Source organism: Heterocephalus glaber, unplaced genomic scaffold, assembly GCF_053883595.1.
Source record: "Heterocephalus glaber isolate CG9 unplaced genomic scaffold, H.glaber_assembly_v1.0 deba00001509, whole genome shotgun sequence".
NCBI lineage: Eukaryota > Metazoa > Chordata > Mammalia > Rodentia > Bathyergidae > Heterocephalus > Heterocephalus glaber.
The window spans coordinates 34,881,643-34,908,409 of record NW_028258325.1 but is presented as its reverse complement, the minus strand read 5'-3'; the positions used below and the strand labels follow the sequence as shown (position 1 = coordinate 34,908,409).

General features: G+C 38.6%; 1 protein-coding gene across 2 annotated transcripts in view; it reads left to right on the top strand.

Moving 5' to 3' along the window:
• Bend4 (BEN domain containing 4) overlaps positions 1 to 26,461 on the top strand; it is a 38,514-nt gene extending 12,053 nt beyond the window's left edge. Inside the window, exons 4-6 of one of the 2 annotated variants that reach the window (XM_021262417.2) lie at positions 12,025 to 12,116; positions 17,405 to 17,645; positions 20,084 to 26,461. In XM_021262417.2, the coding sequence (XP_021118076.2) occupies positions 12,025 to 12,116; positions 17,405 to 17,645; positions 20,084 to 20,301 (551 nt within the window). In that variant the 3' untranslated portion in view covers positions 20,302 to 26,461. The remainder of the gene's footprint in view (positions 1 to 12,024; positions 12,117 to 17,404; positions 17,646 to 20,083) is intronic. The other variant, XM_087187534.1, reaches the window with a different exon arrangement.
• Positions 26,462 to 26,767: the final 306 nt, after the last annotated feature.

Genomic DNA, 26,767 nt, shown 5'->3' with positions numbered 1-26,767 from the left:
TTTAGCCATTTTTATGTCTTTGGAGAAAAGTATTAGGTCTTTTGTTCATTTTTTGAATTGGCTTTCTACTATTGAGTTGTATGAGTTCTTTATAGATTTTAAATACTAACCCTTTATCAGATATATGATTTGAAAATATTTTTTCCTAATCTGTAGAGTGCTGTTTTGTTCTATTGTTTTTTTTGTTTTGTTTTGTTTTTTTGGTACCAGAGATCGAACTCAGGACCTTCCGCTTCCAAGGGAGGCAGCGGAATCTGTTGGTTATTTTGTTTGCTGTGCAGAAGCTCTTTAGTTTGACATTGTTTCTTTTTTTGGTTTTTGGGGGGTTTTTTTTTTTCTGCTTTTATGGCTTGAGCTTTTTGGTGTGATATCCAAAAAACTGCCAAGGCCAGTGTCTAGGAGCCTTAACCCTATGTTTTCTTTTGGCTTTATTGCTTCTGGTCTTCTATTTAGATCACTGCCAAGATCAGTGTCCAGAAACGTTTCTTATTTGTTCTTATAGATTTGTAGCTTCTGATCTTGTATTTAGGTCTTCTTTGCATTTTTAGTTGATTTTTATGTATGCTTTAAGATACAGGTCTAATTTCATTCTTTGCATATGGAAATTCAGTTTTCCAAGTACCCTTTATTGAAGAGTAGTATTGTTGGGATTTTTGTAAGAAATACAACTTTCTAAAAGTGTACTTGTGACCTTTTCCATTTATTAAAACTTCATGTCCCCACAACAGATACTCTTATCATTCCCATTTATACATAAGTTAAGACCACAATAGGTGGTCAGTTGTACACCTAGAATTGAAATCCAAGCTTTCTGACTCCATATCTAATTTGTTACCCTGTTCCACTCTCAGAATACAACTGGTTCTCCTTTACAGAAGTTATGTCCTTAAGCATCACTGTGAACACTGAATTAGCAAATACTAAGAAATTACTCCTGGGGGAGTTGCAGCACTAAGTTCCCAAGAGCCTTTGCTCATAGCATTTTCTTTCTTTTTTCTCCCATGTTTTCACAGCTAATCAATATATATCCTTGTTTTATGTGTGTTTATTCGAAAAGACCTTATTTAATATTTATTGCTGGTTGATTAACATTGAACTCATAGCCAACAGCACTAAACTCATGCCTGAATGAAGCTTATCTAATATATGCCTGTTTTTTTCCATAAGGCACATCACAGGCTTCTTGTGCTTAGGTACATTAAAAAGCACTTCAACCCTACAATTGAAGACCATTTTAAGTAGTAACACCATTAACAAAAATAGAAAGAACGTAGCACTAAATAGATCATGACAAGACATTTGTTTACAGTATGAGAGCTGAAACAAGAGGGCAGAATCTTCCTTTTCAAACCTCAGCTGGGACATGTGGATGTCGGGTGACTCAGGTTTCCTGATCCTTCATACATGTCTGCCAATGTTGATTTGGAGGTTTACAGGTAGATTTTAGCAAGCAGGCATAATTTGCAACCCTCAAGGAGCGACTGTAACTCACAAGGCTACAAAATAGATTATGTAGTTGGATTATAGAGTTCTGATCCTGTTAGTCCACTGTTGTCATTTTTATAAGTAAGAAGATTTTAAAAATGATAAATCAATAATGTCACTTGTTGGATAAAAGAATTGTTGCAAGAACAACAACAAAAAACCCCTCAAAATGGCTACAGTATAGATATGGGCTATTTGCTAGCTGTGCTTTTTGGTGAATCATTTCTGAGCCTCAGTTTCCCCTTCCCATTAAAGCAAATTTAATAATACTGTGGAAATAATGAAAATATTAATTCACTAAGTGGCAAGTGAGTGCCTATTGGTTCTTCCAGTGAGCCCTCAACACATAGCAGCTTTAAGAAGAGAGAGAGCAACTGTTCTGTGCCTAGAAATACAGGGACCCTAAGTGGTTTTCCTGGATTATAAGCAGTGTTCTTACCAGGCAAAGAGGTGACCATTCACTTCAATACCTAGTTTAGGAGCCTTGGATCTACCTGTAACTGGTCTCCCATTTCCACTCAATCTCCATGCCTCTGGATTCCACCTCTCACTATTTCTAGTATTATTTTTAAATGCTTTTACATACAGGGAAAATATTATAAATATAATCAGGCTAAGTACTTAGTACTTACAGAGACTAAGTGGTTTTAGATTCCTTTATAGCTTCATTTCCTTTTAATAGAAGTTTATAGTAGGTTTTGTCAAATGAACAAGTGAATGAATGAAATTTGCCCAGGGAATTTGGACCCTCCTCCCTCTCCCTGTTGCCTCCATCAAGGCCTATCTGGTAACTCAGACTGCTGCAAGGGTTTTTAACTCCTTTGCCAGACTTGAATCTCTGCCCTTGAACAGCCCAGGCTACTCATTGCTAAAGAGCCCCTAAGTTCTTCACGGAGTCTGTGGAGTAAATTGCAGCACCCTGAGTGTGGCACACAAGGCCCTTTGCTACCTGGTTCTCTTCTGATCCATTTCTGGAGAGATTTGAGCCTCAGTGTCCACCGTACACTAAGTATTCCATTGCTGTTGGTTAATTGTGATTCTCCAAACTTATATGCTTCTGTCTTGCCTTTATTCTTGCTCCTCCAATTCAGGTGTATATTTCCTCTTGCCCCTTGAGAAACTTCTGTGCATCCTTCATTGCACAGTTCAGGTGACTCTCCTCTGTAACAAACCCTTTCCCCGGTTTCTAGGCACAGTTAACCTTACTTCTTAAACATTTCTTCTTAAAGTCCTTATTAAGAGAAGTGTTTATACTGTGTGTCTGTATCTCTTGATGTCCTGATAAGAAGAGAGACTATGTAAGGTTCTTGAGAGCAGAGACTGAGTCATCTTTGCATCCCTAATTCATAGCCCAGTGTTGGGCATGTTGTAGTAGCTACACATGTTTATTGAATTAAACTGGAACAGGACATTGTTCTAAAAAATACAGCTGTGTATCTGTGGACTGAGCTATACTTAAAACTTGTCATTATTTCTAGATAATTCCTTTCAGGAGGTTATACTTTTCAGAGACAATGTGACTAGAACCCTTAAAGATAATTCAGCATACAAATGGCCGTGGTTGTCAAAAGACAGTAAAGAAAATTTTCAGTTTCCCTATGAAATTATATGTGGAGTATTTTGAGAAGGTGTAAGTTTTATAAAACAGCTGCCATATTAAGTAGTGCTTAAGGAATGTGAAGAGAAACCCTGATCAAGATTTTAACAAACTAATCTACAGTGAAAATAAGGAGCTAGAGACCCACATACCCTTGATATGGGGAAAATCAAACTAGAGCAGTTTCCGTGGAAGAGCCGTACTAAACAGCTGCTCAGACAGTACAATCAACAGTTAATATAGCTCTATGAAGAATCCACTAGACTTCACCTCTTAAAATACTAGTAACTTACTACTAGCCAGTACCTATAGGGTACCTTCTGCTTTACATCTGTTTCAGCTAATCATCACATAACTGAAGTCAGGGAGCCAGGGATGTAGCTCAGTGGTTCCGCTGCCTGCCTCGAAAGCACAAAGTCCTGAGTTCAATCCCGAGTACAAAAAAAAAAAAAGTCAGTGGGTAAATATCCCAGTTTGACAGGTGAGATACTAAAATCTAAGGTTAACTCTAGGATCACATAGTAAGTGTCGGGATCAGTATATTTAAAAAAAAAACAGTACTGAACAATTATTTGAGGACTAATCCTGCACCTTCTTCCTACTAAGCTGCTTACCTACTAGCGGTCTTTTTTTTTTTTTTTTTTTTTTCCTACTAGTGTTCTTAGAATGTCTGTGTGGATTTAACTGCCTTCCCCAACCAGAATGTAGCAACCATACAGACTTGGGAGGTGGGTCTTCCTGTGTGGTAGTGGTGCTATTGGCACACTCTTTCCCTTTTTCCTCCCAGGTATTTCACTATTTCCAGGATCATACAGTATGCATTTTTAAATGCTTTTACATGTAGGGAAAAAATTACAAATATTATCAGGCTAAGTACTTAGTACTTAACAGAGACTGTAAGTGGCTTCAGATTCCTTTTAAAAAGCCTGATTTCCTTTTAATAGAAGTTTCTAGTAGGTTTTGTCAAATGAACAAGTGAATGAATGAAATCTGCCCGGTGGATGTGAGGTTGTAGTCTGAATCAGCCAGAGTGACTCACATAAATTCATAATTTATATGAGGCAGTTGGGGGTGGAGGCCTCTAGGGGCTTAGTCACCTCCTTGAAGACCTGTTGATCTTTCCCTAGCATAAGTCCTGACCTGGCTTTCTTTCCTTGAAGGCTAGAAGAGCAGTGTAGTCATGGACTACACAGAACTGCCCACACATGGCACCCTTGCTTTTTGCGCCCCAGTCTGTGAGGGCTGTGTCCTCACTTAGAAATTGCACAGTCATCCACAGAGCCAAGGGGCAGGAACAGGTGGCTTTCCACTGTGCCTTTTCAGTGGTTCGTGCTTCTCTTGGGTAGATGGCATGGTATAGCTGTAGGTCAGGGTGATATTTGTTACCTCCACTTCAGTACACCTGTTTCCACTTTCCAAATGGACTGATTTGGGCTTTTTTCACAGAAAACGTTTCACTTGGTTCTGCAGCTTCCCTGTTTAAATCTAGGTACTATCCAAAAAGCCTTCAAGCCACAAATACTCCACAGTCTTTAACAGCAAGGGCACACTCTGGCCCTGGGTTAGAGGGACACCTGGAGAGTCTGCCTTGTAAGAATTGGGTGGGAGGATATTAGGGGAGATCTTGGAAGGAGAGAGTCACTCTGAGTTGCCCACGGCAGTGTTAGTTTCAAACAGTTGCCTAAATGTGAGCTTTGTCTTTAATCTTCTGGCCTTTATCCTTATATCCCCAGGTATCAGTATATAGGACCCACTTCCCTTAAACATACACACACACACACACACACACACACACACATATGCCCGCACGAAGGCACGTAAGATTTCGTTTTCTTCCAGTGTAGCAGCCAGCAGGCCTTGATCAAAGCTTACTTACCATGTTTCCCCAAAAATAAGACCTCACTAGAAAATAATAAGCCTTGAAAATTATAAATCAAAACTATCAGCCCCTGTCAGCCTAACCTTGCCCTGCCTGCCTTACAGAATAGATACTACTCTGAGCAAGAGAATAGTGATACTGGGTAAGGCAAAGATAGGCTGACTGTGGCTAGCATTTTTGGTCTCAAGTTTCCAAGACTGATTATTTTCCAGCTAGGTCTTATTTTCAGAGAAAGCAGTTAGCATTGCTGCCTGAATGTTACAGATATAAAAAACTGGAGAATTGGCCTCTAAGCCTTCCCTGGGCTGTGTGATTCAACACTGAAGGAAGAAATGAGGCAGGAGTCATACAGATACTTTTCAGGCAACTTTTAAGTTGTTATAAAACTATTATGCCCACTCTAGACATTTTTTTTTTTTTTTTTTTAGAATACAGGTTATCTCTTACTGAAATGCTTGGGACAAAAACTGCCTCAGGTTTTGGGATTTTTTTTTTTTTAAGATTTACGGATGTTTGCATATACACTGGTACCTTGGTTCATGAACTTAATTCTTTCCCCATTTCGGGTTGCAAACCAAATTGGACAAGAACTAAATCATATTTCTCCATAAGGTCAACATTGAACCTAACCGTTGAATTTGATTCAGTTCTTGCCCAATTTAGTACATAGTGAGATCCTTGCGGAGGGGCCCAAGTCTAAATATGAAATCCATTTATGTTTTATACAAACCTAGTACACATTGTCTGAAGGTCATAATACAAAATTCTTAGTGTTCAGGTATCTGTGATTTGACTGAAACTCATTGCATGAGGTTAGGTGTGGAATTCTCCACTTGGGGCATCATGTTGACTACGTTCCGTCTCATCCCATCCTGTCCCATCCCTTCCCCCCAGTATATCAGATTTTGGAGCAGTTTGGGATTTTCACATTAGGGTTGCTCACCTGTACTGCTTTTTATAAGGATGACAAAAAATAAAGGAATAGTAACTACCATAATTCCATGACTAAAGTATAAGTTACTGTTTATCATTATTAACACTTTGGCTTCTTTCCTGTTTTTTTCCTTTACACATAATTATTTTAACATGGTTGAAGTAATACTGAATATTTGATTTTATATGCTGCCTTGTAAGCAGTTTTGTGCTTCATTTAAAAATTTTGCCATAACCTCCCCCGCCGCCATTCCAAGCTCCTAGGGCAGAGAAGGTGAGCTGGTCCCAGTACCCGGAAGGAAGCTCCCCTGCTGCCATCCCAAGCTCCTGGGGCAGAGAAGCTGAGCCAGTCCCAGCACCCAAAAGGAACCTCCCACACCGCCATCCCAGGCTCCTAGGGCAGAGAAGCTGAGCTGGTCCCAGAACCCGGAAGGAAGATCCCCCTCCGCCATCCCAAGCTTCTAGGGCAGAGAAGGTGAACCACGCGGGTGCCAGAAGCACCCAGCCCGCCCCACCCCCGTGGAAATGAGAAGACACGTAAACAAGCCTCAAAAACAGACTTCTGGATCACCTACAGCAACCCCAAAGGAAAACGAGGTGAAACAATCTGATATTCAACCACCTGGACTCTCTGAACTGGCAACAAAAGAGGATCTGGGAAAAATGAAATCAGAAATAATTACTCAGATAACAGCAAAGATTTTGCTCATGGTGCAGGACATGAATAATAAATCTAGAGAGGACACAGATAAAAAAATAGAGGATCTGAGGAACATGATGGAATCCCAACATAGGAAACAAATGGAATCCATAAAACAGATGCAAACAGATTTCCAGGAGATTAAAAACTCCCATCGAAAGTCTGCACAGCAGAATGAACCAATGTGAGGATAGAATTTCAGATATAGAAGAAAAGATTGCAATTAGTGACCAGGAAAAGAAAAATTGCTTTAAAATTGTAAGGGAACACGAGAAATCAATCCAGCAGCTGCTAGACGATGCAAAGAAGAATAACAAGACTGATTGGAGTCAATGAAGAAAGAGGAGAGAGTGCAGATGACATAAAAAAACTCTTCACAGAAGTGATGGCAGAAAACTTCCCAAGGAGGGGAAAAGAACTTGACATACAGATAAGTGAGGCATATAGGACTCCAGATAGCCTTGATCAAAAAAAATCTACACATAGGCATATAATAGTTAGGATTCCAGAAATCCAACAGAAGAACAAAATTCTACAAGCAGTGAGAGAAAAGAAACAAATCACATACAAAGGAAAGCCCATAAGAGTCATAGCAGACTTCTCAACGCAAACCCTCAAGGCAAGAAGAGCTTGGAGTGATGTATTTCAAGCCCTAAAGGAAAACAGCCTCCAACCCAGATTGATGTACCCTGCAAAGCTATCTTTCAAAATTGATGGGGAAATAAGATACTTTCATGATAAAAAGCACCTCAGGAACTTCATGAATGTCAAACCGGCACTCCAAAAAATTTTAGACAATACCCTAGGAAAAGACAATGAGGATTACACCCCCAAGGAAACCCAGCAGAATGAATCCATTGGGCATAACAAATTAAACACAAAGTGGGAGAATCCAACAAAAAGAAAAAGTCATGATAAGGCTTTTAAAACTTTTGACTTCATCTCCCTAATGAGTGTATAATTCAATCTTATTATTGTACTGATTAGTATTTTTCTAATTCTAGAGTTCCACACCATTCCTTGTGCTGTACTGGCTATTTATCATCTTATGTCTACTTTTTTTTTTTTTCTTATGTCTATTTTTTTAATTGGGTTGTCTATTAATGAGCTCTAAGAATTCTTTATATATTCTGGTCATAGGTTATATGCATTGTAAATATAGTCTGTTTAAGGACTACTTTTCATTTTAATGATGTCATTTAAAGTTCTAAATTTTGATGGAATCTCATTTATCACTTTTTTTCTTTTATACAACATGACTTTTATATACTAGGTAGTTCTTGCCTACCCTGAATTCATAAACATTTTCCCTTATAATTTCTTCTTAAAGTTTTATACTTTTAGGCTTTCTTATTTAGGTTCATAGATCCCTTCAAGTTATTTTCATGTATGGAAAAAAAGGGTTGAGGTTAATTTTTTTATATATGGATACCAGGTGTTCTAGTGCCATTTGCTGAAAACACTATCTCTTCCTTGGCTCTTGAATTGAGTTTATATTCTATAAAATGCTAATGTTAAATAATCTTTCAAAACTCAGTGGACCATATATGTGTGGTTCTGTTTCTAGATTGTGTTTTATTCCAGTGATCTATATGTCTTTCCTTACACCAACACTGCCTTGATTACTGTAGCTTTAGAAGAAGTCTTAAAATTAGGTACTAAACGTCTTCCAACACTGTTTTTTGGGGAGTTTTTTTCAACTTTTCTATGTCCTTTGTACTCCTACATAACTTTTAAATTTCAGTATCCAGTTCTTCGTTTATAGCAAGTATACACAGACCTGAATTTTTATATATTCCTTGTGTTTTCTAATCCTGCTAAATTCAAATACAAGTTCTAGGGGCTCCTGGAAATTTTCTCTGTAGGTGATCATTTCATCTACATGTAAAGATTTTGCTTCTGCTGTGCCAGTCCTATCGTAGTTGTGTCATTTTATTGCCAGACTATTTTGGTGGGGCATAGGTTTCAAAGTTTAATGGACAGATAAAGAGTAAGCATATCTGCCCGTGTTCCCCACCTTAAGGAGAAAGCATTGTATCTTCTCCATTCATATAAGGCAGTCTCACTGGAAGTATGGAGTACATGTCTTTAATCTGTTGAGAAGGTTCTGTTCTTCTTCTAGTCTCCTGATAGTTTTTACCATGAACAGCTGTAGAATATAGTCCAATACTTTTTCTCCAACTACTGACAGGATCATATAGCTTTTTCCTTTCCTCTGTTAAAATGATGACTTTTGGGGATGGATCTTCCAATGCTGAACCAACACTGCCATCCCTATAACAAAACCACTTTGTACTTACTGCCAGATCTGACTTCTAATAGTTTGTTTTGTGAAACAAATTTCTATCTATGTTCATACTTTTCTCTTTTATTATCTTTATCCAGTTTTAGGATTAGCACAATGTTGATTTCCTAAAATGGGGGGAGAAGTGTTCCTTCTTTCTTCTACTTTAATTGTTTGATATAATTTATCAGTTAAAATCTATACTAGCCTGTTGTTGTCATATAGGTAGATTTTTCCAGCTAGGAATATACTTTCTTTAATAGGTGCTATTCAAATTTTATATTTCCTCCAGAGTTAGTTTCATTAATTTGTCTTCCAAATTACTTCTTAGAAGTTGTCAAATAAAACAGATTTTTGAAATATGCTTTCTGTATCCTTTTAAATTCTGTAAAATCTGTGGTAATGTCTCCCAGATCTTGATATTTTAATTTTAAAAATGTATAATTGATATTGTGTAACAGGAAGAAAAGGTCTAAAGGACCAGGGCAAGTGGGAGGGGTAGGGGAACGGAAAGAAGGGAAAAGAAAAAATATGAGACAAGGAAAAAAATGGAAACAAAGTCTTTGCAAATAGGGAAGGGTAGAGGGGGTGAAGGGAGGGCAAGGGAAGGGGAAATAAAAAGAACCAAGAGACTCATGTAATAGTACAAGATCCCAATGATGAATGTAACTATTTTATACTGAAAATGTACCAGTAATCTTAATGGGGAAAAAAATTTTGCCATAATCATCTTAATGACTGTAAAATATGGGTAAGGGATCAAAGGAAGTTCACTCTTCCTATTAAGTCAATGAGCATTTACAAGTTTTACTAAAATTTCCAGGCTAAATCTGTGGTTGTACATTACATGTCTTGTATACATCATTTGCCCAGGCAGTGACATAGTTACCACTGCATTTTATCCTAACCATAAACTGAAGAAGATGGGTGCTTTTTTGGATCCTCATACTCAGCCCTGTGTTATATAGAAATTAAGTTTTAAAGATCACAGTGCATGAATAACCCAGAACTAAAATCCTGTGTCTCCTTTCTCTATTAGTTTCTCAATTTTTCTGTTTTTTTCTTTTGTTTTTGTAATTAATGCCCAAAGCCAGAGGTTATAATCTTTCTTACTATGGCATCAGTGAAGTGGGTTGGACTTTTAATAGGCTGGTGAAATTAGGAGTTCTTGACAAGTTTCATTAAACTTTGATTAAATAACAGGTCTTCTACTTCACACTGTTACAAGGATAACTTCTTTTGGTTGACTTCTGTGGTTGTTCAGCAAATACTTCTGTTCAGATGACTGTTCATGGGCAGCCAAGACAGCTCTGTAAGGATGGATATTTAAGAAAATGATTTTTGGCTGAGTCTGGTGGTGCACACCTATAATCCCAGCACTCCCAAGATTGAGGCAGGAATATTAGCATGAGTTCAAGACTCTGGTTTACATAGCAAGACCCTGTCTCCAAAAAAGAAAAAAAGGGCCGGAAATTTAGCTTAGTGGTTCTGCCGCCTGCCTCACAAGTGCAAGGACCAGAGTTCAATCCTCGGTACCAAAAAAGAAAAAAAAATTTTGGGCAAGAAAAAATTTTTCTAACCTACTTCCTGTTATTTATACTTTTAAAAACGATATTGGAGTTTTGGGATTTATGTTACAAGGTGATGTCACCTAGAAAACCTAAAGCCATTAGCAGTGGTTAAAAATGATAACTTTTGTTTGCTGTCTGGGGAGAAAAAAAGTGAGAAAAAGAAATTAAGGAAAGTTCAGTGTGATACTTTTAAATTGAGAGGTTCAATATTATTTTCTTTAATGTGACAAAAACATCTTAAGAAAACAGAGCTAAGAAAGATAGTGGCAGCAATGCATATAAATTAGTTTATTAACTAAGCTACTAAGACCTTTAAAAAGAATTAGTTAATATTTATGAAAGAGCTCTAATACAGATCTTAAGAGGCAGGCATTATTTATGCAGTGGTACAAAAATTGTCTTGTTCTACATTGGGTTAATATCTGTTTGGTTTTATTAGAATTATTCAATGTGTCTGTAAGACAAAGTCTCAAAAAAGAAAGGTGAAATTGTGAAATACACATCAAGCCTAAATTGGACCAAACCAGTTAAGCTTAAGAAAGAGAACAGGATGCACTCAATAACTACATCACCAGTTGTATTCTTATTGGGAAGAAAATCTAAATTGGATACAATTCCTACTTCTTGATGAGTTTAGGAATAATTCTGTCATTAAAAAAAGAGAGTATTGGTTTATTTTTCTGTTACCATAATACCCAAAAGCTGGGTAACAGAGAGAGGAGTTCATTTAGCTCGAGATTTACAGTCTAGGCAGCATGGTTCCAGCTCTGGCAAGGACCCTTGTGGCTGGAACACATCATGGAAGATATCATGGTGGGAACAGGTGTGAGGGAGAGATCACATGGTGAGACAGGTAGGAGCCATAGTAACTCCTGTTTCACAACCCCTGTCTTGGGAAGGAATTCAGGGTACCTAGCTCAGTTCCTTCAGGGCATTTCCCATTGTCTAACTTATCTAGGCCTAGGCCCTATCTCTTAAAAGTCCCATCATCTTTCAGTGTCAACACACTAAAAACCAAGATTACAGCTCATTAACCTTTGGGGACAAATCATACCCAGAGGCTGGCAGTGAATATTATATTATTGATTAAAAACCAGTGAAACATTAGTTCAGTACTTTAATTTTTAGAAGTTACCATTGGATGCTTAAGCTATAATTAGTCAAAGAGAAGACGTGTCTCTTCAGTAAGTTATTCATGATCATTATTGTTGACCTCCATTGATCTTGGAATAAGTTGGAAGTTCTCATCAAATTGTGCTGATCCTGGAGCTGGGGATTTAGCTCAGTGGTTCTGCCATGTGCCTCGCAAGCGCAAGGTCCTGAGTTCGATCCCTGGTACCAAAAAAAAAAAAATTGTGCTGATCCTAAAAATTGTTCCCAAACTGTAGCATCTGTTCTGTATTTACAAATTGAAATAACTATGGATGTCAAATGAAGGAAAATTCTATTTCCTTTAGAAAGAAAATAAATCTTTTTTTTTTAGAAGTTCACATCACCGGTCTTTTCAGACCTGAGTGTTCTGTTTGCATATTGAGGGATTGCTAATATGTGATCATTGTCATTCCTTCCGACCAGTGCCCTGCCAGACTGTGCTGGATTACCTGAAAACGGTGTTGCAACACCACAACCAGCTCCTGATGCCCCAGCCAGCTGACCAGCCAACTGAGGTGGGTCTCGGGTGAAAGGAGACGTGACATTCCCTGTGCACCCTCCTCAAGATGAAGCTTCTTAATAACCTACCATTGTGCCAGAACAGATGGGCCATTCACATGCATTTTGACTGACAAGTTTATGCATCTATTATGTTGGGTGTATGTTCTCTGGAGAAAGATCAGACACATGTTTAACTCACAGGGAGTTAGTCCTGCTGAGGGAGGAAGGGAGAAAGTACAAATAGCAATTTAAATATGGGCAATTCTTCCACCATTTCTTTGGTGTAGGGAGGGCCTGAAGTGGAAGACACCAACCAGTCATGCCCTCAGGGCAGAGACAGTGTTCCAAGATGACTCACCCTCCTGAGATCTTTGACACTGGCACTCCCCAGGGTTTGAACATCCTCTTTTCCAGAAGGCAGAGCCCCTAAACATGAGCCGGTTTCTTTCTCTGGACCTCAGAAGAAACCAGTCTCCTAATGTGTAGGAGAAATGGTCAATTTTGTTAAGTAATATAGTGTTACCAGTTTAAAATTTTGAGATAGGATCTTGCTATGTAGTTCAGGCTGGGCTTGAACTCACTTTGTAGCCCGGGCTGGCCTTGAACTGGCAGTAGTCCTGCCTCAGCTGTCCAAGTGCTGGGGTTATAGGTGTGCGCCACCACACACCCCACTCTAAACATTCATTTTTACAAGATTTTCAAGACTCGGTCTTAAATATGTTACTTTGAGTTTACAGATGTTGGGCCATTTTTTGGGTATCACACACACTCAAGTCTTCTCTATCATTAAAAAAAAAATTCTGTTTGATTCTTCCTTCCTTCCTTGATTGTTGTCCTAACTTTGTCTTTCCATCACAATATGCTCCTGAAGCATCCTCTGCCAGTACTTTCATGAGATGCCATGATCTCCACCCCAACCCCCCCCTCCTTTTATAGTAATGGGGATTGAACTCGATGCTTTTGCACTTAGCTACATCCCCAGGCCATTTTACATTTTTTTGTTTTGAGACAGAATCTCACCACTTGCCCAGGCTGGGCTTGAACTCACAATCCTCCTGCCTTAGCCTCCCAGAGTGCTGGGATTTCAGGTGTGCACCATCATTCCTGGTGGAATTTCCCTTCTTGAACATTGAGCCAAAGTTTTATCCCCCTTAGTATTCCCTGTGCTTTTCCTAGAAAGTACTCAGTTCATCCTTACAGACTGGTGACTTCATTTTTTTTAATGTTGAGATATTTGCAAAATTGGTCTGCATTCATCCTCTCCACTCCCTACTTTCCATTTGCTCATCCAACCTATAATGCTCAACCTTCACTACTCCCACAGTGTTCTGCAAGATGCCCTTGGTACTTTTTCCAGTTGTCTAGCTTGGGGACTTTTTTTTACCCTGGTAAACTGGTCCATACCCTCCTCCTCCTTTGTCTTTGTATCATTGCTCTCTGAGTTCCCAGTCTTTTTCTCATAGAGCTTTTAGAAGTTTTTTCATCCATCATTTCATAGTTTGACCCTTCATCTTCTTTCATTTCTACTCTTTCTCTAGTCATGTTCCTTCTCCAAATATCTACCATGTGAGAGTCAACCAAGGCCCAAATGGAGAGCAAGAACGCTGTCCTACAGCTCAACTGTGTACTACAAATGTGAGGATTAATCACACCCAAACATCCATGCTCTTGTGTTCTCTAAAGATTCCACCAAACTGAAGTGGATGTTCGTGACTATACTGGCTTTCTTTCCCCTTCCTTGTTCCTAATAGCCAATAATTGTACAATTATGTAAATTGTCTCTTGTCTCTCTGGTTGGCTCTTAACACTTTTCACCTGGACTTTGTAATGGATTGTTTCATCTTCAGTCTCCACCTTTAATGAGAAGTTGAATCTTTCTAAAAGATCAAAATTAAATGTCAGCTGGGGATTTAGTTCAGTGGTTTCGCCGCCTGCTGAGCAAACGCAAGGACCTGAGTTCGATCCCCATTACCAAAAAAACCCAAAAAAACTAAATGTCAAATGCTTAAAATTCTTTCATTACTCCCCAGAATAAAGGCATTTCTTCACCTGATGATTTGGTAGCATAAAAAACAAATGAAAAGTGTACTTTCTCCAAGATGTTCTTCCTTATTGTCCCCCTCTTTGTGCTCATGTAGCATACTATTCCTAAGTCTTAACCCAGAACTACCTACCTTAGTAAATATACACCCCTGTCTTCCATGTGGTTATGAGCCTATGAAGATGCCACCTTGAATCTTTTCAAAGTGACTCAAAAATGGGTCAGACTTTAATAAGTTGTTGGTGGCTAATTAAAGAGGATATAGAATCCAAAATCCATAAAATAGGGGAAAATATCTATATTTCCCCCAGGTAGGACTATTTAAACTTTTATTACCTAACATTGTCATTATTACTATACTACTTTTATTGTCATTTTAGGCCATGAGCATTTTCTCATGTTTATTATTTATCACATTTTATTTCTATTAACTGTACTAACACAGGATTGTAACTGTCATCCATAACCCACAGGGCATTCTGAGTTGTGTTTGGGGCTGTAAATTACTTGTTCTCTTTCTTTGCCTTTTTCTTGATGAAAATTACTTCCAAGTGGTATTTCCACATTTTACGAGACCAATATTTTATGTCTAGCTTTTGCAGTTTGGGAGAGTGTTAAATTTTTCTGTGAATAGATTTTTTTTTAAAGGATTTGAGAGGGGTTCTTTCTTGTCACCTTCTTAATCATAAATACTTCTCATCCCGAAATTGTGATTATAGGCACAGCAGAGCATCAGGCATAAATGCTCAATTTGAGGACAGTGTTCCCAGCTCTGCCCCTGGGAGTTGGGTCCCGGATGTAAAATAAAGCAGGAATTGTCCCTTGTAGGTGAGCTTGCACACTTGAAGGAAACAGATTATTTTTTAAATTTTATAGTATTAAATAAATAAACATAAAAGGCAGCTATAGTTTCCTTTTCTAAGGCTGATAATTGTACGCATTTAGAGGGACCATAGAGCAGAATTTTAAACTAAAGGTGTGAAAGTCCCTTTGCTGTATTGCTGTCAAAGTTCTTAAACTTTGCCAAGTTATATTCATTCACAGTTCAAGTTTTCCAGTGCCACCATAGTTAAAAATAAAAAGTCAGCTCTTAGCTGTAGCCACTATTACTGAGTGTCCACTGTGTGCCAGCCGGAGTAGTATGTATTGTGTCCAGTCAGTCATTTGGCAAGTGTGTACTGCACCTACTGTGTATCAGGCACTCTTCTTGGCCTTGGGAGAAGGGCATTGCATAAGACAAATACATTTTGACCCTCTAGAGCTCTTTGGTGGGAAATGTGTGGAAATCTCTACAAATTGGCTGTCTGGGATTATTTCTGTTTTGACAGAAAGGAGATGAGGTTTAGAGAAGTTAGTCACCTGCCTGAGTCTGAAACAGAGCTCAGCTTTGTAGTAGAACTGGCACTGCTGCGTGGGAGGAGAAAGGACACTAGGGGGTGCAGAGTGCTTGGGGCAAGCAGCTCAGGCTGATCATCAAGGCTCAATAAGTAGTGACAGTTATTATTAAGGACCTTCCTGGAAAGTACTTTAGACACCATGGTTCTGAGACAGCCAGCCTGAAATTCCACCCACCAGGGCTCCACCTGGTTCCCCTGAGGACAGAGAGGTCAAAAGGTCAGAACCCTGAAAAGCCCTTCCCTCCGGTACCTAGGAAACAGAGGATTTATTCCCCCTGCAGCCTGTCTCCTCATCACGGCTATATCCTGTACTTTGCTGTGTGAACTTCTACCATTTCATTTTACAAATCATCTCCTTCCCTCAGTCTTTTCATACTCTGGCTCACTGATGGTTACCTGGCCCCTTGGATTTGCATCTCATTCTCTCCATCTGCACCACCCCAGACTCCACTCAGATCTCACCGCTCACCTTCTCTAAAGGGAAACCTGGGCTGAAGGAACCTGTGGATTCTTAGTTCCCACCCATGTTCTGATCACCTCTGGTACATGGGATCCCCTATTATACAAGAGCCAAGGGTCAGTGGATGCTCCCAAATGTTCACTTGAAAGACATGCTTCTATTTCACAGGTGAAGAAACTCTGGCTCAACAAGTTCATAACTTGGACACACCAATAAGACAAAACCAAGATTCATTGTAAATCTAGCCTGTCTCTCAATCTGAAGCACAAACTCCAGTCTCAGCTGCTCCCTTAAAAGGGGAAATAGTCACACTGTTGCCTTCTGGAAAATGTGAATACTTGAAGAAATGAGTTTCCTTGTGCACAATTCACCAATGGCTTCCTACGCAAATCTGGCTGCCTCTTGTCTATTGGCTTCCATTTATCCTTCTCAATGCTTAACTAAGTAGAGCTCTTTTTGAAATAACATCCTGTCAGCTCCAAACACTACCAAATTTATAACCTGTAGTAAATTTGTGGAGTTGTAAAACTGAATGAGTTTCCCCTTCTTTATTTTGTACACCTTAATTACTGGGGAAGGAGTACATTAAAACTGAGATCATGGGTTTAATTTGTCCTGGACTATAGAATTTTATAGACAGCCAGAACTAAAGTAATGGTTGTGTAGGTGCAATTGACTAAACATGCCTTATAAATGTTACAGAAATTCCCGTAATTAGTCCCACTGCAGCTATTTAGCCTGGGAATTTTATAACAGACATAAATAATGAAGGTGAAAAGTAAGAAAAATTCTGAATTGACATAGTGGCATTTGCAGAAGCTATAATTTGAGCAAACCTGTTTTGCATTATTGTTAATGATTTTTTTTCAGTTTCTACAATTTCTCCATTTTAAGATTTACTTTTTAACGTTGCTTGCGTAGATATGACTATCAGATGTTAGGTTCGTTAAACACAAGTAGTACCTTATTAACATAAGACCCCTAGCATTTTTTCTAAAAGAATTTAACTGCCAACCAAAGGATGAAGGGACCTGTTTGATCACACTCTTCAGTCATTTTTGCATATTTTAATAGATTGAAAAGGAAAGTTACAGGTTATATTTAAATAGTGTTCGCTGTCATTGGATCTTGACACATTTTAACCTACCTGTTAAAATACGAGTTATAAATAGCTCCTCTTTCAAAGGTGTTCATTATACCTCATTGGCTCTTGTTATAGAAAATGCAAATGTAATTTGAAAAGTGCCCCTTCTGAGTGTGAGCAATTACTGGTGCTCTTCAGTCTCTGGTTCATTGTCAGCATAGCCACTTGGTTAAAAGGCATGTTTGCCTTTGAAATGGAGATCGCTTTGGCTTCTGGCTGCCTGGCCCAGTGGGTAATGAGAAAATATTTTGCTTTTCCAGGGAAGCAAGCAGCTGCTGAACAACTATCCTGTCTACATAACGAGCAAACAGTGGGATGAGGCTGTAAATTCTTCAAAGAAAGATGGGAGACGGCTCCTTCGATACCTCATCAGATTTGTTTTCACAACCGATGAGCTTAAGTACTCATGCGGCCTTGGGAAAAGGAAAAGGTCAGTGCAGTCAGGAGAGACAGGTCCTGAAAGACGCCCTCTGGATCCAGTTAAAGTCACATGCCTCCGAGGTACTGCATCCTTCCGCTCAGTGTCCACCATCTGTGATCCCATTTCACTGCATTGGCTGTGGCTCCCCGTACAGTTGTTCAGCCTCACTGTATTTTGATTTCTTTCCACTGAGACCTTATAGCCTTCATGTGGCCCATCTACTTAGTATTGAGAAGCTCTGTAAAAACTCTTTGTTTGCTTTAGCCTTGTTCTCACTTAGTGGTACATAGCATTGCATAGCGCCTCATGTTTCACACTTTAAATACAGATTTTCTTTGCTGCCAGAGAAGGCCTCTTCTGGCAAAACTGGATCATAGGGAAATGCACATAGGAAGAGAAGATGTGGATTTTTTTTTAATGATACCTACTTCCACCTCAGCTTGGGTACCCCTGTCAATCTTCTTCCCCAAGAATACTTGGCCCAACTCTTTAAATTTGTTTGAATACTACCTAAAGTATACCTTACCCAGCAAAACTTTCTCCTTTAGGTTAAGTAAAAATGTTTCTGTATTAAAAGTACTGCTTATTTAATAATACCATTTCATCATTTTTAACAGGTGGCTACTTTGCAGCAGCAGGCCAGGCAGACGGTTGGGAGGGAGGATCAGGAGGTACATAGATGACTAAGCAGGTGCAAATAAACACAAAATTAGACAAGTAGAAGCATTATAGTGCCAACCAAAACACAACTGAAAAATCCTTATCCAAAATCTCAAATACTTTTTTAAATTTAATGTAATTCAAGTAGATATTAATAAAGAAAATATAAAAAGCACTCTTCTATGAAAAAGTAAACCAAAATTTCATAACAAAATAGAGCACAATCTCAAATCTTAACCTCTATTGTTCTGTTGTAATTTTATTGGCTGGAAAACATAATATTGATTTAATCTGGATAGGGATTTATCACTAACAAGGCTTTGGGTCTTGGAAAGGATATCCCTACACTCAACTCCTGGGATGCATTCTTATCTAGGCAATTGAATTCTGCAGCCTTAGGTGCCTAAGGTGTATATGTATTATTTGGCAGCTAAGATTCCCTAGCCCACTTTAGAGATAAATTCAGCAGGGATGGGGAAGATACAAATGCTCCTGGACGCAATCACCCTAGATGATTCTGATGTGGGTTGACCATGTCTAAGGAAGCCACTTAACAGAAAAATTAACTAGGCACTTATGCTCCACAGCACCTCCTGTTGGCCAGCCTGAAAATTCCACTTACTTGGAGTAACTAAATGAGAGGAAATTTCCAGGCCCTATTTTAGTAAAACGGTTACTTTCCCTTACCCTCCACCATCATCACAGATTATGGATTTACCCACCAAGAGGCAGTGCTAAGCTTGGGGGCCCAAATGGGTGCGCTGTGTGTACTTATTGAAGTTGCTCTTAGGCTTACAAAGGAATCAAGATGAAGGATAGCACAGCTGTATCCCTTTCCAAAAACTTTATTCACATTTCACAATTTAATAGTGAGTCAGTAAAACTGAGGGATTAAAATACATCCCAGAGAACAGTGCCATTGTGCTGAACGCCACTGGCCTACTGTCACTGATGCAGTCCAGGCTGCCTAGCCAGAGGCCACAGTCTCCAGCACATTTTTCATATGGGCCACACCCCATGACTTCCATCCAGCCATCTGGTGGAAAGTACATAGGTAAAAACTGGTGGCTGGCTGTTGAGAGAGCGGAAACTATTGCCTCCTCCAGGCATAGTAATTGCTTTCTTGTAAAATTAAATATTTAGATAGGATTGCGTTTTTAAAAATAATCTGCCAGGTTTAAAAACGTCGCTCAGTGGTAAAGCACTTACCAAGTATGGAGGAGGCCCTGGGTTCAATCCCCAGTGCCACAAAAAACTTGTCCAGTACATGTGTGGGTATTACCAATATAGAAAGAAATGTAGCCTAACCTGGAACATTTTAAGAATGAAGAAACCTTTTCTGAGCTAAAACAGACACTTTCTCTCTCATCGAGACCTTGATAGGTTATTGTGCTCAATCTTCAAACTCATAGCTGGTTAAAGAATACCACACTATATTTGTTATGGTTATAGAGATAACTTTCTCAAAATATAAGCAGGTGATAACTTTCTCAAAATACAAACAGGTAATAACTTTCTCAAAATACAAGCAAATAACAACATGGGTTTTGAAATGTACTCCCTGATACCCGGAATGGTGCCACCTTGTCTTACTAATCAGACTTACCTTTCTTTTCAACAGCAAGTGTTTCTCAGAGAGATATCTCTCACTTAAGTGATTTTTACTTTTCTAAGTGAAAAGGAATTTGGTCTGAAATAAGTTGGGTGTGTCATAAGTGACTTCATTATGGCATTGCATTGGATCTCCCATCTAGCTTTTCTGATAGAATTTATGTTAAAATTTAAGCAGGCTGCCACCTTCTGTCAAAACCAGTTGTGTTTTTCTCTCTCTTTTTTACTGTTGTGTATATTCCCACAGAATTCATTAGGATGCACTGTACCTCCAACCCTGATTGGTGGATGCCCTCGGAGGAGCAGATAAACAAAGTGTTCAGCGACGCTGTGGGTCACGCCCGGCAGGGGCGGGCGGTGGGGACTTTCCTGCACAACGGTGGCTCATTTTATGAAGGGATCGATCACCAGGCTTCACAGGATGAAGTATTCAATAAAAGTTCACAGGATGGATCTGGGGATTAGTGGACAGAATCTTCCCCACTGTAGCAGCCAGTCCTTTCAAGAGCTCCAATTGTGAATGTCTTTGTACCTGTCTCCTGAGAGTCCAAAGCATGTTATTGTCATACTTTACACATTCTCAACCTTAAAACTCTTGAACAACTGCCACAGTTCCAAAATAGAAGTCCATTCTATGGTGGTTTGGGAAGTCTGTGGCACCTACAACACACATAAGGAATATTATCAAAAGGAAAACTAAAGTTTCTATAAAATGATTGTTGGCTGAATGGTGAGGGTGAAGAAATAGGTAAGCTCCTGATCACCTGTCCACATCTTCAAGTAAGCTGTTTCCTTTGCAGAGCTGGTCTCTAAGGGAGGTTAGGTTAGTGTTCATATCTATGGGAGAAGGTAAGATGTGGAGCTATTTGAAGGAACAGGAATATACATTGTCTTAGTTTAATTCAAATAAGTTGTCTTTATGTTTTCCAGAGACTTGAATTCAGAGTTCTCAGCAAAGACACAGAGTAGCTGACATTATATGCTGTCTGTATATTACCAGGCCTGTTATTAACAAGCCAGAGACCAGAGGCCATCTGTATAGACAGTGGTTAATTGGAATCCAGCTACTTTTGTTATTATACAAAGAAAACTTCCACTTTGCTGCTCAGAAAGGCTATGAGATCACTGGAGTTTATAAACAGTAATAGTGTTTCGTTATGTCAGTTAAACATCCAAAGATCCAAAACCATTTTCAAATGCTTGACTTCATAGATGCACAGATCCACAGTTTCCATAGCCTTAAATTAGGCTTTGTTGACACAATGCCAAAGTAATAGGTTGAACAGTGAGAATTTCTGTCAGTTTGGTGCACTGAATACCAGACACATGGTGTGACTGATGGTATTGCTGCCTTGACCAGATGTTCTGAAGTTGTAGACACACATTTTCAAGGCCATTCTGACAACTATGCAATGGGTTTGTCAGTAATTTCTCTGAAATTTAAAAATCTGTCTGTGCTGAGTTGATCTTTAGAATTTGTATGAAACTTTTTTCCTTTTGTCGTTGAAAATGTTTGATCCCAACTGTGTGTGCCTCCTTTCCCCCAGTATTCTCCTGAACGCCAGGCTTTGGCTTAGTTCACACTATTCTACTTTTACCCACTTCCCCTGTTTAGCTTGTTGAGCTCCATATGTGAAAGCAGTTCTGTCTTTGGAACCTTTCCTTATTGGCAAATGCTACAGAGCTGCTAGAATCGCTATGTGTGAGGGTTTAGCTTTGGATTGGAGGGGAAACTGCCTATGCCAAACTAGTTCAGATTACTGCGTTCTTCATTGTACAGGTAGCTTAAGTTGGCGGCATTTATTGAAGGCTGTTGTCATCTACAAACACAATAAAACCGGATGGAAATTCAAATTTATGATCATCCATTTATGAAGTACATTTTTAAACTTTTTTTGTGAAAGCAAAACCATAAATGAGCCTTTGTGTTCAATAATTGGTGAGTATACAAAGTATTTGTAGTCCTAGAAGCAAGTCCTTCTGTAGCCTCTTTAATGATTGTTAGCTTTTATCCATTGAGAAGTTTAATGTGTATGGAGATGATCATTTGTCAGATTTGTTACAGGTATAGGAAGAACTAATTCTAATCCTGTTTGGGGCAAATGAGCTGAAGTTTGGGAGTAAAACAATCAGTGAGGCAGATGTGATGTCACTTACTGCAACTGGTGAGACCAGTATCTCTGACTATCCAAAGAATATAACTCCTTGATGTGTTTGTAAAGGTCTGGGAAGTCAGTGTCTTATATGAGATTCTTTGATGTCATGAAATCTTGGGTAGAAGGAAAACACCACCATAGCCTCATCTGTCTTTCCATTTTACCTTTCCTTTTTTTGCCCTCAGCTTTAGTTATCCTTACTGCTGAGTATATTGTCCTTGTTTTCTATAGCAGCAATATCTGACCATCACTTTAAGAAAAATAGAATTCTAGCTTTGTTTTCCTGTTAAGTTTAAGAGTTCTGCACATTTCTTCATGTCTGAGCATCATCATGAAGTTCAGTGTCATGCTGATCTTCACTAATGGGGACAGGCACACCTGTACACTTGTTCTGCATAGCCTTACACATGACATGCCTGCACCACAGCCATGAGTAGCTGTGATTTTCACTACTTGCAAAGACTGCTCTAGTGGACTTGCACACCACCTTTGTTCTAGAGACACACCAGATCTCCTCTGTCATTTGCTCCACTCCAGGTGAGTTATTTCTTTAAGGCTCAGATTTTAGAACGCTGAAAGTACATGTTGGCTGGCTCTTTGCATATCTGGAAACCAACACCCACAGGAATGACTCACTCAGCACCCCAAACCCAGGTCCATTGCCTTTCTGGGTGTTCCATTATACTTGTCATTGTTACTCACTAAGGCTGTGACAAAGCATCGCCTCAGATACTCTGCTGACTACTCTCCTTAGTGTACATCCATGCTGGTATTGGCTGGCTTCATGATGGTCACCTGGCTTTTAAATCAGGGCTTACAGAGGACATTCGGTTTTGGGGGGTTTTTTGGTTCGGTTTGGTTTGGTTTTGGTAAGGTCTAGGTGGCTTCTGTGTGGCAAGGTTAAAAGCTCACCACTAAAGATAGGACACCATTATTGCCCTGTCAGTCTTTCAGTTATCTCTTTTGAGATTTGACGGTGTTGCTTATCTTGGTTTGATTTTCCATATACATTGCTCTCATAATAAGAAATTTAGCCTCATATCAACTTTTAGAATTGTCCTTGAGTCACTATACCACTGGCATAAATTAGACTGAATGAATTATAGTAGCTCAAGATGCAGCTGTGCTCCACTTCATTGGTGAAAGGAAGAGGTCTTAGGGCTGATCTGATCACGAAGGCTAATCCTCTCCTTTTGTCCATCAGTAGATGGGTCCAGAGTCCCAGCTAGCAGAGTAGTCCATGACTGCCCAAAGTGGCTATGTATGTATGTCCTGTGTTTTCCAAATTAAAATGTCACTGGTCATGCCTGCTTCTCACAGTGAACTGAAGCTCCAAGCTAGGCTGAGGCTAACCTGAATGATGTGTTGACAGATATAAGGCAGGAACCTGTGGAGGAGAACAGTACTCTACTAACATTAAGTGAAGTCACATTTCTTAACTTTTTTTTTTTTTTGACAGTACATTGTTCAGATCTCATGGTTCAACTTTAGTGTTAAATGTTTTCAAGAAAAACTATAAACATTTCAATTGGTAGCTTCTGTATTTGTTTGAAAGTGTTTTCCTCCAGCTCTTAAACCTGGGCTTTGCTTTCTTGGTGTTCCTCAGTCCATCACAGCATTCAGATGATTGTCACCATTTGTGTTTCATAAAGCCTCCCTGAGAATGTAGAGAATAATCCTAGTGTGCAGAAAATTGCTATCATTTGGTGGAGGAATTAAGAGGTAGCTGTAGCTACTTCACAGATGTAGTATAAGTGGCTGGTTTTATATTCTGACTCATTCCTTATCTTTTCATCAGTATTATAAAGAGATAAAAATCATTACAGTCTTTTATTTGACCCAGCTATTCCATATGGCATCAAAAGTTCAGTTACTATTCTTGTAATACCATATGTTTACACAAAATCTAGACAATAATATGAATTTGGCAATTTGCAGGTTCATGATTTCTGGGTTTCCCTGCCACTTTTAGTCACCAGTGCCACCCTTCTGTTGTTCTCAGAGTAGATAAAGCATCATATAAAGGTGAAACGTACTATATTAAGAACAGCAAACATACATTGCCCTCATTTGGATTCTGTCATTCAGTATATGCTCTAGATGGAACCCTCATACCCATTGACTACCTCCGTAGTTTCTTAACTATCAATTATTTTTTGAAAAATTTCATGTTAGATTACTTCATTTTTAGAAAAAAGAAAAATGTATAACCTTTTTCATTCATTACTGTGTCTTTCCATGGTACAGATCTGTGCTAACTTTGATAGCTCTTCTATGTGGATTTGTAGAAATATAATAGAAAATGATTTTGCACATGTGGTGCAAGTCTTGCTGGTGTATGTTTAATTTGGCAACACTTGCCAAAACTCCTTGGCAAAACATGTCAAATAGAATGCTTGAGTCATAACTCTAATGTAAATGTGTCTAAACAGCAGTATGTATCATTATGTATTTTTGTAAACAGAGTGATGGCTTCTTTCAGTCATATAAGTACTGCATAAAAATATCCACTTCACTTGGAATAATGAAGGAAAATATCACCCAGCTGATTGATGGCAGTTATTGCATTGTCAGCCAGTAGCATTGGTTCTTTCATGTTTTTTTAGAGGAGAGTGAAGAATTGACATCAGACAACATGAAGAGCAAAAATAATACCCCATTGATACTTCTAAATGTAAATTTTAAAACATTAGTTGATGTATTTTTATACATCATAGTAGATAAATTACAAGAAACAGTGAGGGGACAAGTTTTCATTCATCTGATAACCAGTTTGGTTGGTTTGATTGTTAAAAGTATTAAGTTACCAAATCTTTGCAGTAATGGTGACCACATTAGTTTTCTTCATAACCATCTGGCTAATATATGGGCTGTGTTTTCATTGAATCACAATTCCCCAAACTGCAGTGAAAAAAACATCTGCTAGTAAGACCAGTTCAAAAACTTGTTCATTCTCAGAACCATTACACTAGTACACATGGCCTTATGTGTCTTGGCTATGTTGGAAAATTATTTGGGCCCATTTAAAACTACTTAAGACACAATAGTTAACTACAGGTAACTAGTAAATGTAACTATTGAGTACTTATGCGCCAGTTGCTTTAATAAGCACTTTACTGGATCCTCCTTTTAATCCTCACAGCTGCCCTATGAGGCTGTTACTGTTGTTGCCTCCATTTTATGGATAAGGAAACTTCCCAGGACACTAAACTAAGGTCACTTTGAGCTTAGTAAGTCAAATGACCAGTTCAGTTTTCCCCTATAGTCAAAACACAGTTCACAAGGCCTACCAACATTTTTAAGTTGATTTTTTGTTATGTTTATGCCATTGAAGAAAAGTTGGTATTCATGTTATTAAAAATTATTTCTAAAGTATGTTGATTCTGCAATAAGAGCAAAGTACACGTGCTCCGGGAACTGCCAGGTTCCTGAATAAGGCTTGACCTACCTAAGATCCTGTGATACGACGTGAAAACTTTTTAAAGTAGGGAAATTAAAACTACTAGTTTTTCACATTTGTTTTGTAGTCTCCCAGTATAAAAATGCAGGGATATAAAAGAAAAAAATTTGAAATTAGTGAACTGATAGTCTTTGGGAACTGCTAGAAATGGCACTGGGTGTCAGCCAGTGTTCTGTTCCTTTCTCATATTTGTCATTTTGTACCCTTGAAGTTGATGAGTCTGGCTTGGAAGAGAGGGCTTTCTTATATGATGTCACTGTGAGAACTGTTGTAAAGTTTGGGGGGGGGGGTTGTTTTGTGTTTTTTTTTTTAAGAAAATACATTTATCTGTTGATTATTTTCTGTAGTTTTGGCTTTCACATCCCTTTGGCTTCATTTAAGTTCAAGAGCATGCCAAGGTCCTGGGGGGCCTGGCTTGTGCTTGGGAACAGGGCATGCCAGAAATGGGTCATGACCCTTCAAAGTGCATCCTGACCCTGCCCAGTTTAAGCTTTGCCTTTATGTCTGTCCTCTCCAGAACTTCATGTAGCAGCCTAACACTGGGGCCAGTTTGCCTTTACTCTCTTTTCTATGATGAACACTTGTGGAGAAACTGTGACAAATCCATTGATCCTAGTATTTTTATTGTTCGAGTCTTGTGGATTCTCTATGAATAATTTCTATTTGATTGTACTGTGTAGAGTTAATACCCACTAGGGATATGTTAATAAAACTACAAATGCATAATGTAATATAGAATAGCAAAAAAAAATTTTGTGAACAATTTATATAGAAAAGTAAGTTGTTTTTTAAGTGTTAGGCATATTTCTTTTAGGAACTTAAAATGTTATAAGAGTTTTTTAAACATTCAATATTTTTAATTATAAGAGACATTTGTTACTAGAGCCAATTATTTCAGGTGTTCTAATTGGAGTATTGATTTTATTACCTCATATACCTCTAGAATGCCACATGTTCTGTTGGGGATAAAAATTGCACAATAAATGTCAAGTCTCTGTTAAGTGTTTAACTTGCTCTTTGCTTCTTTCTCTAATTCATTGTGAAAGCTTGTGGGTTTTTGGGATAGAGAACTTTTTTCCTCGACACTAAGTCTTTTTTCCTTGCCTGAGTACAAAGAAAATATCTGCTTAATACTCAAAAAAGATACTCATTTAGGTGAGAGAAGTGACAAAAATTAATCCAAAAATTCATTTGATCTAGTGAGTAAAAGGGATAGCCAACAGTGATCTGGAAAATGATTATGTAATTAAAGAGGATTTCTAACCAATATTTTGTACATTCACATACTAAATGTACATGCTTCCATTCATAGTAC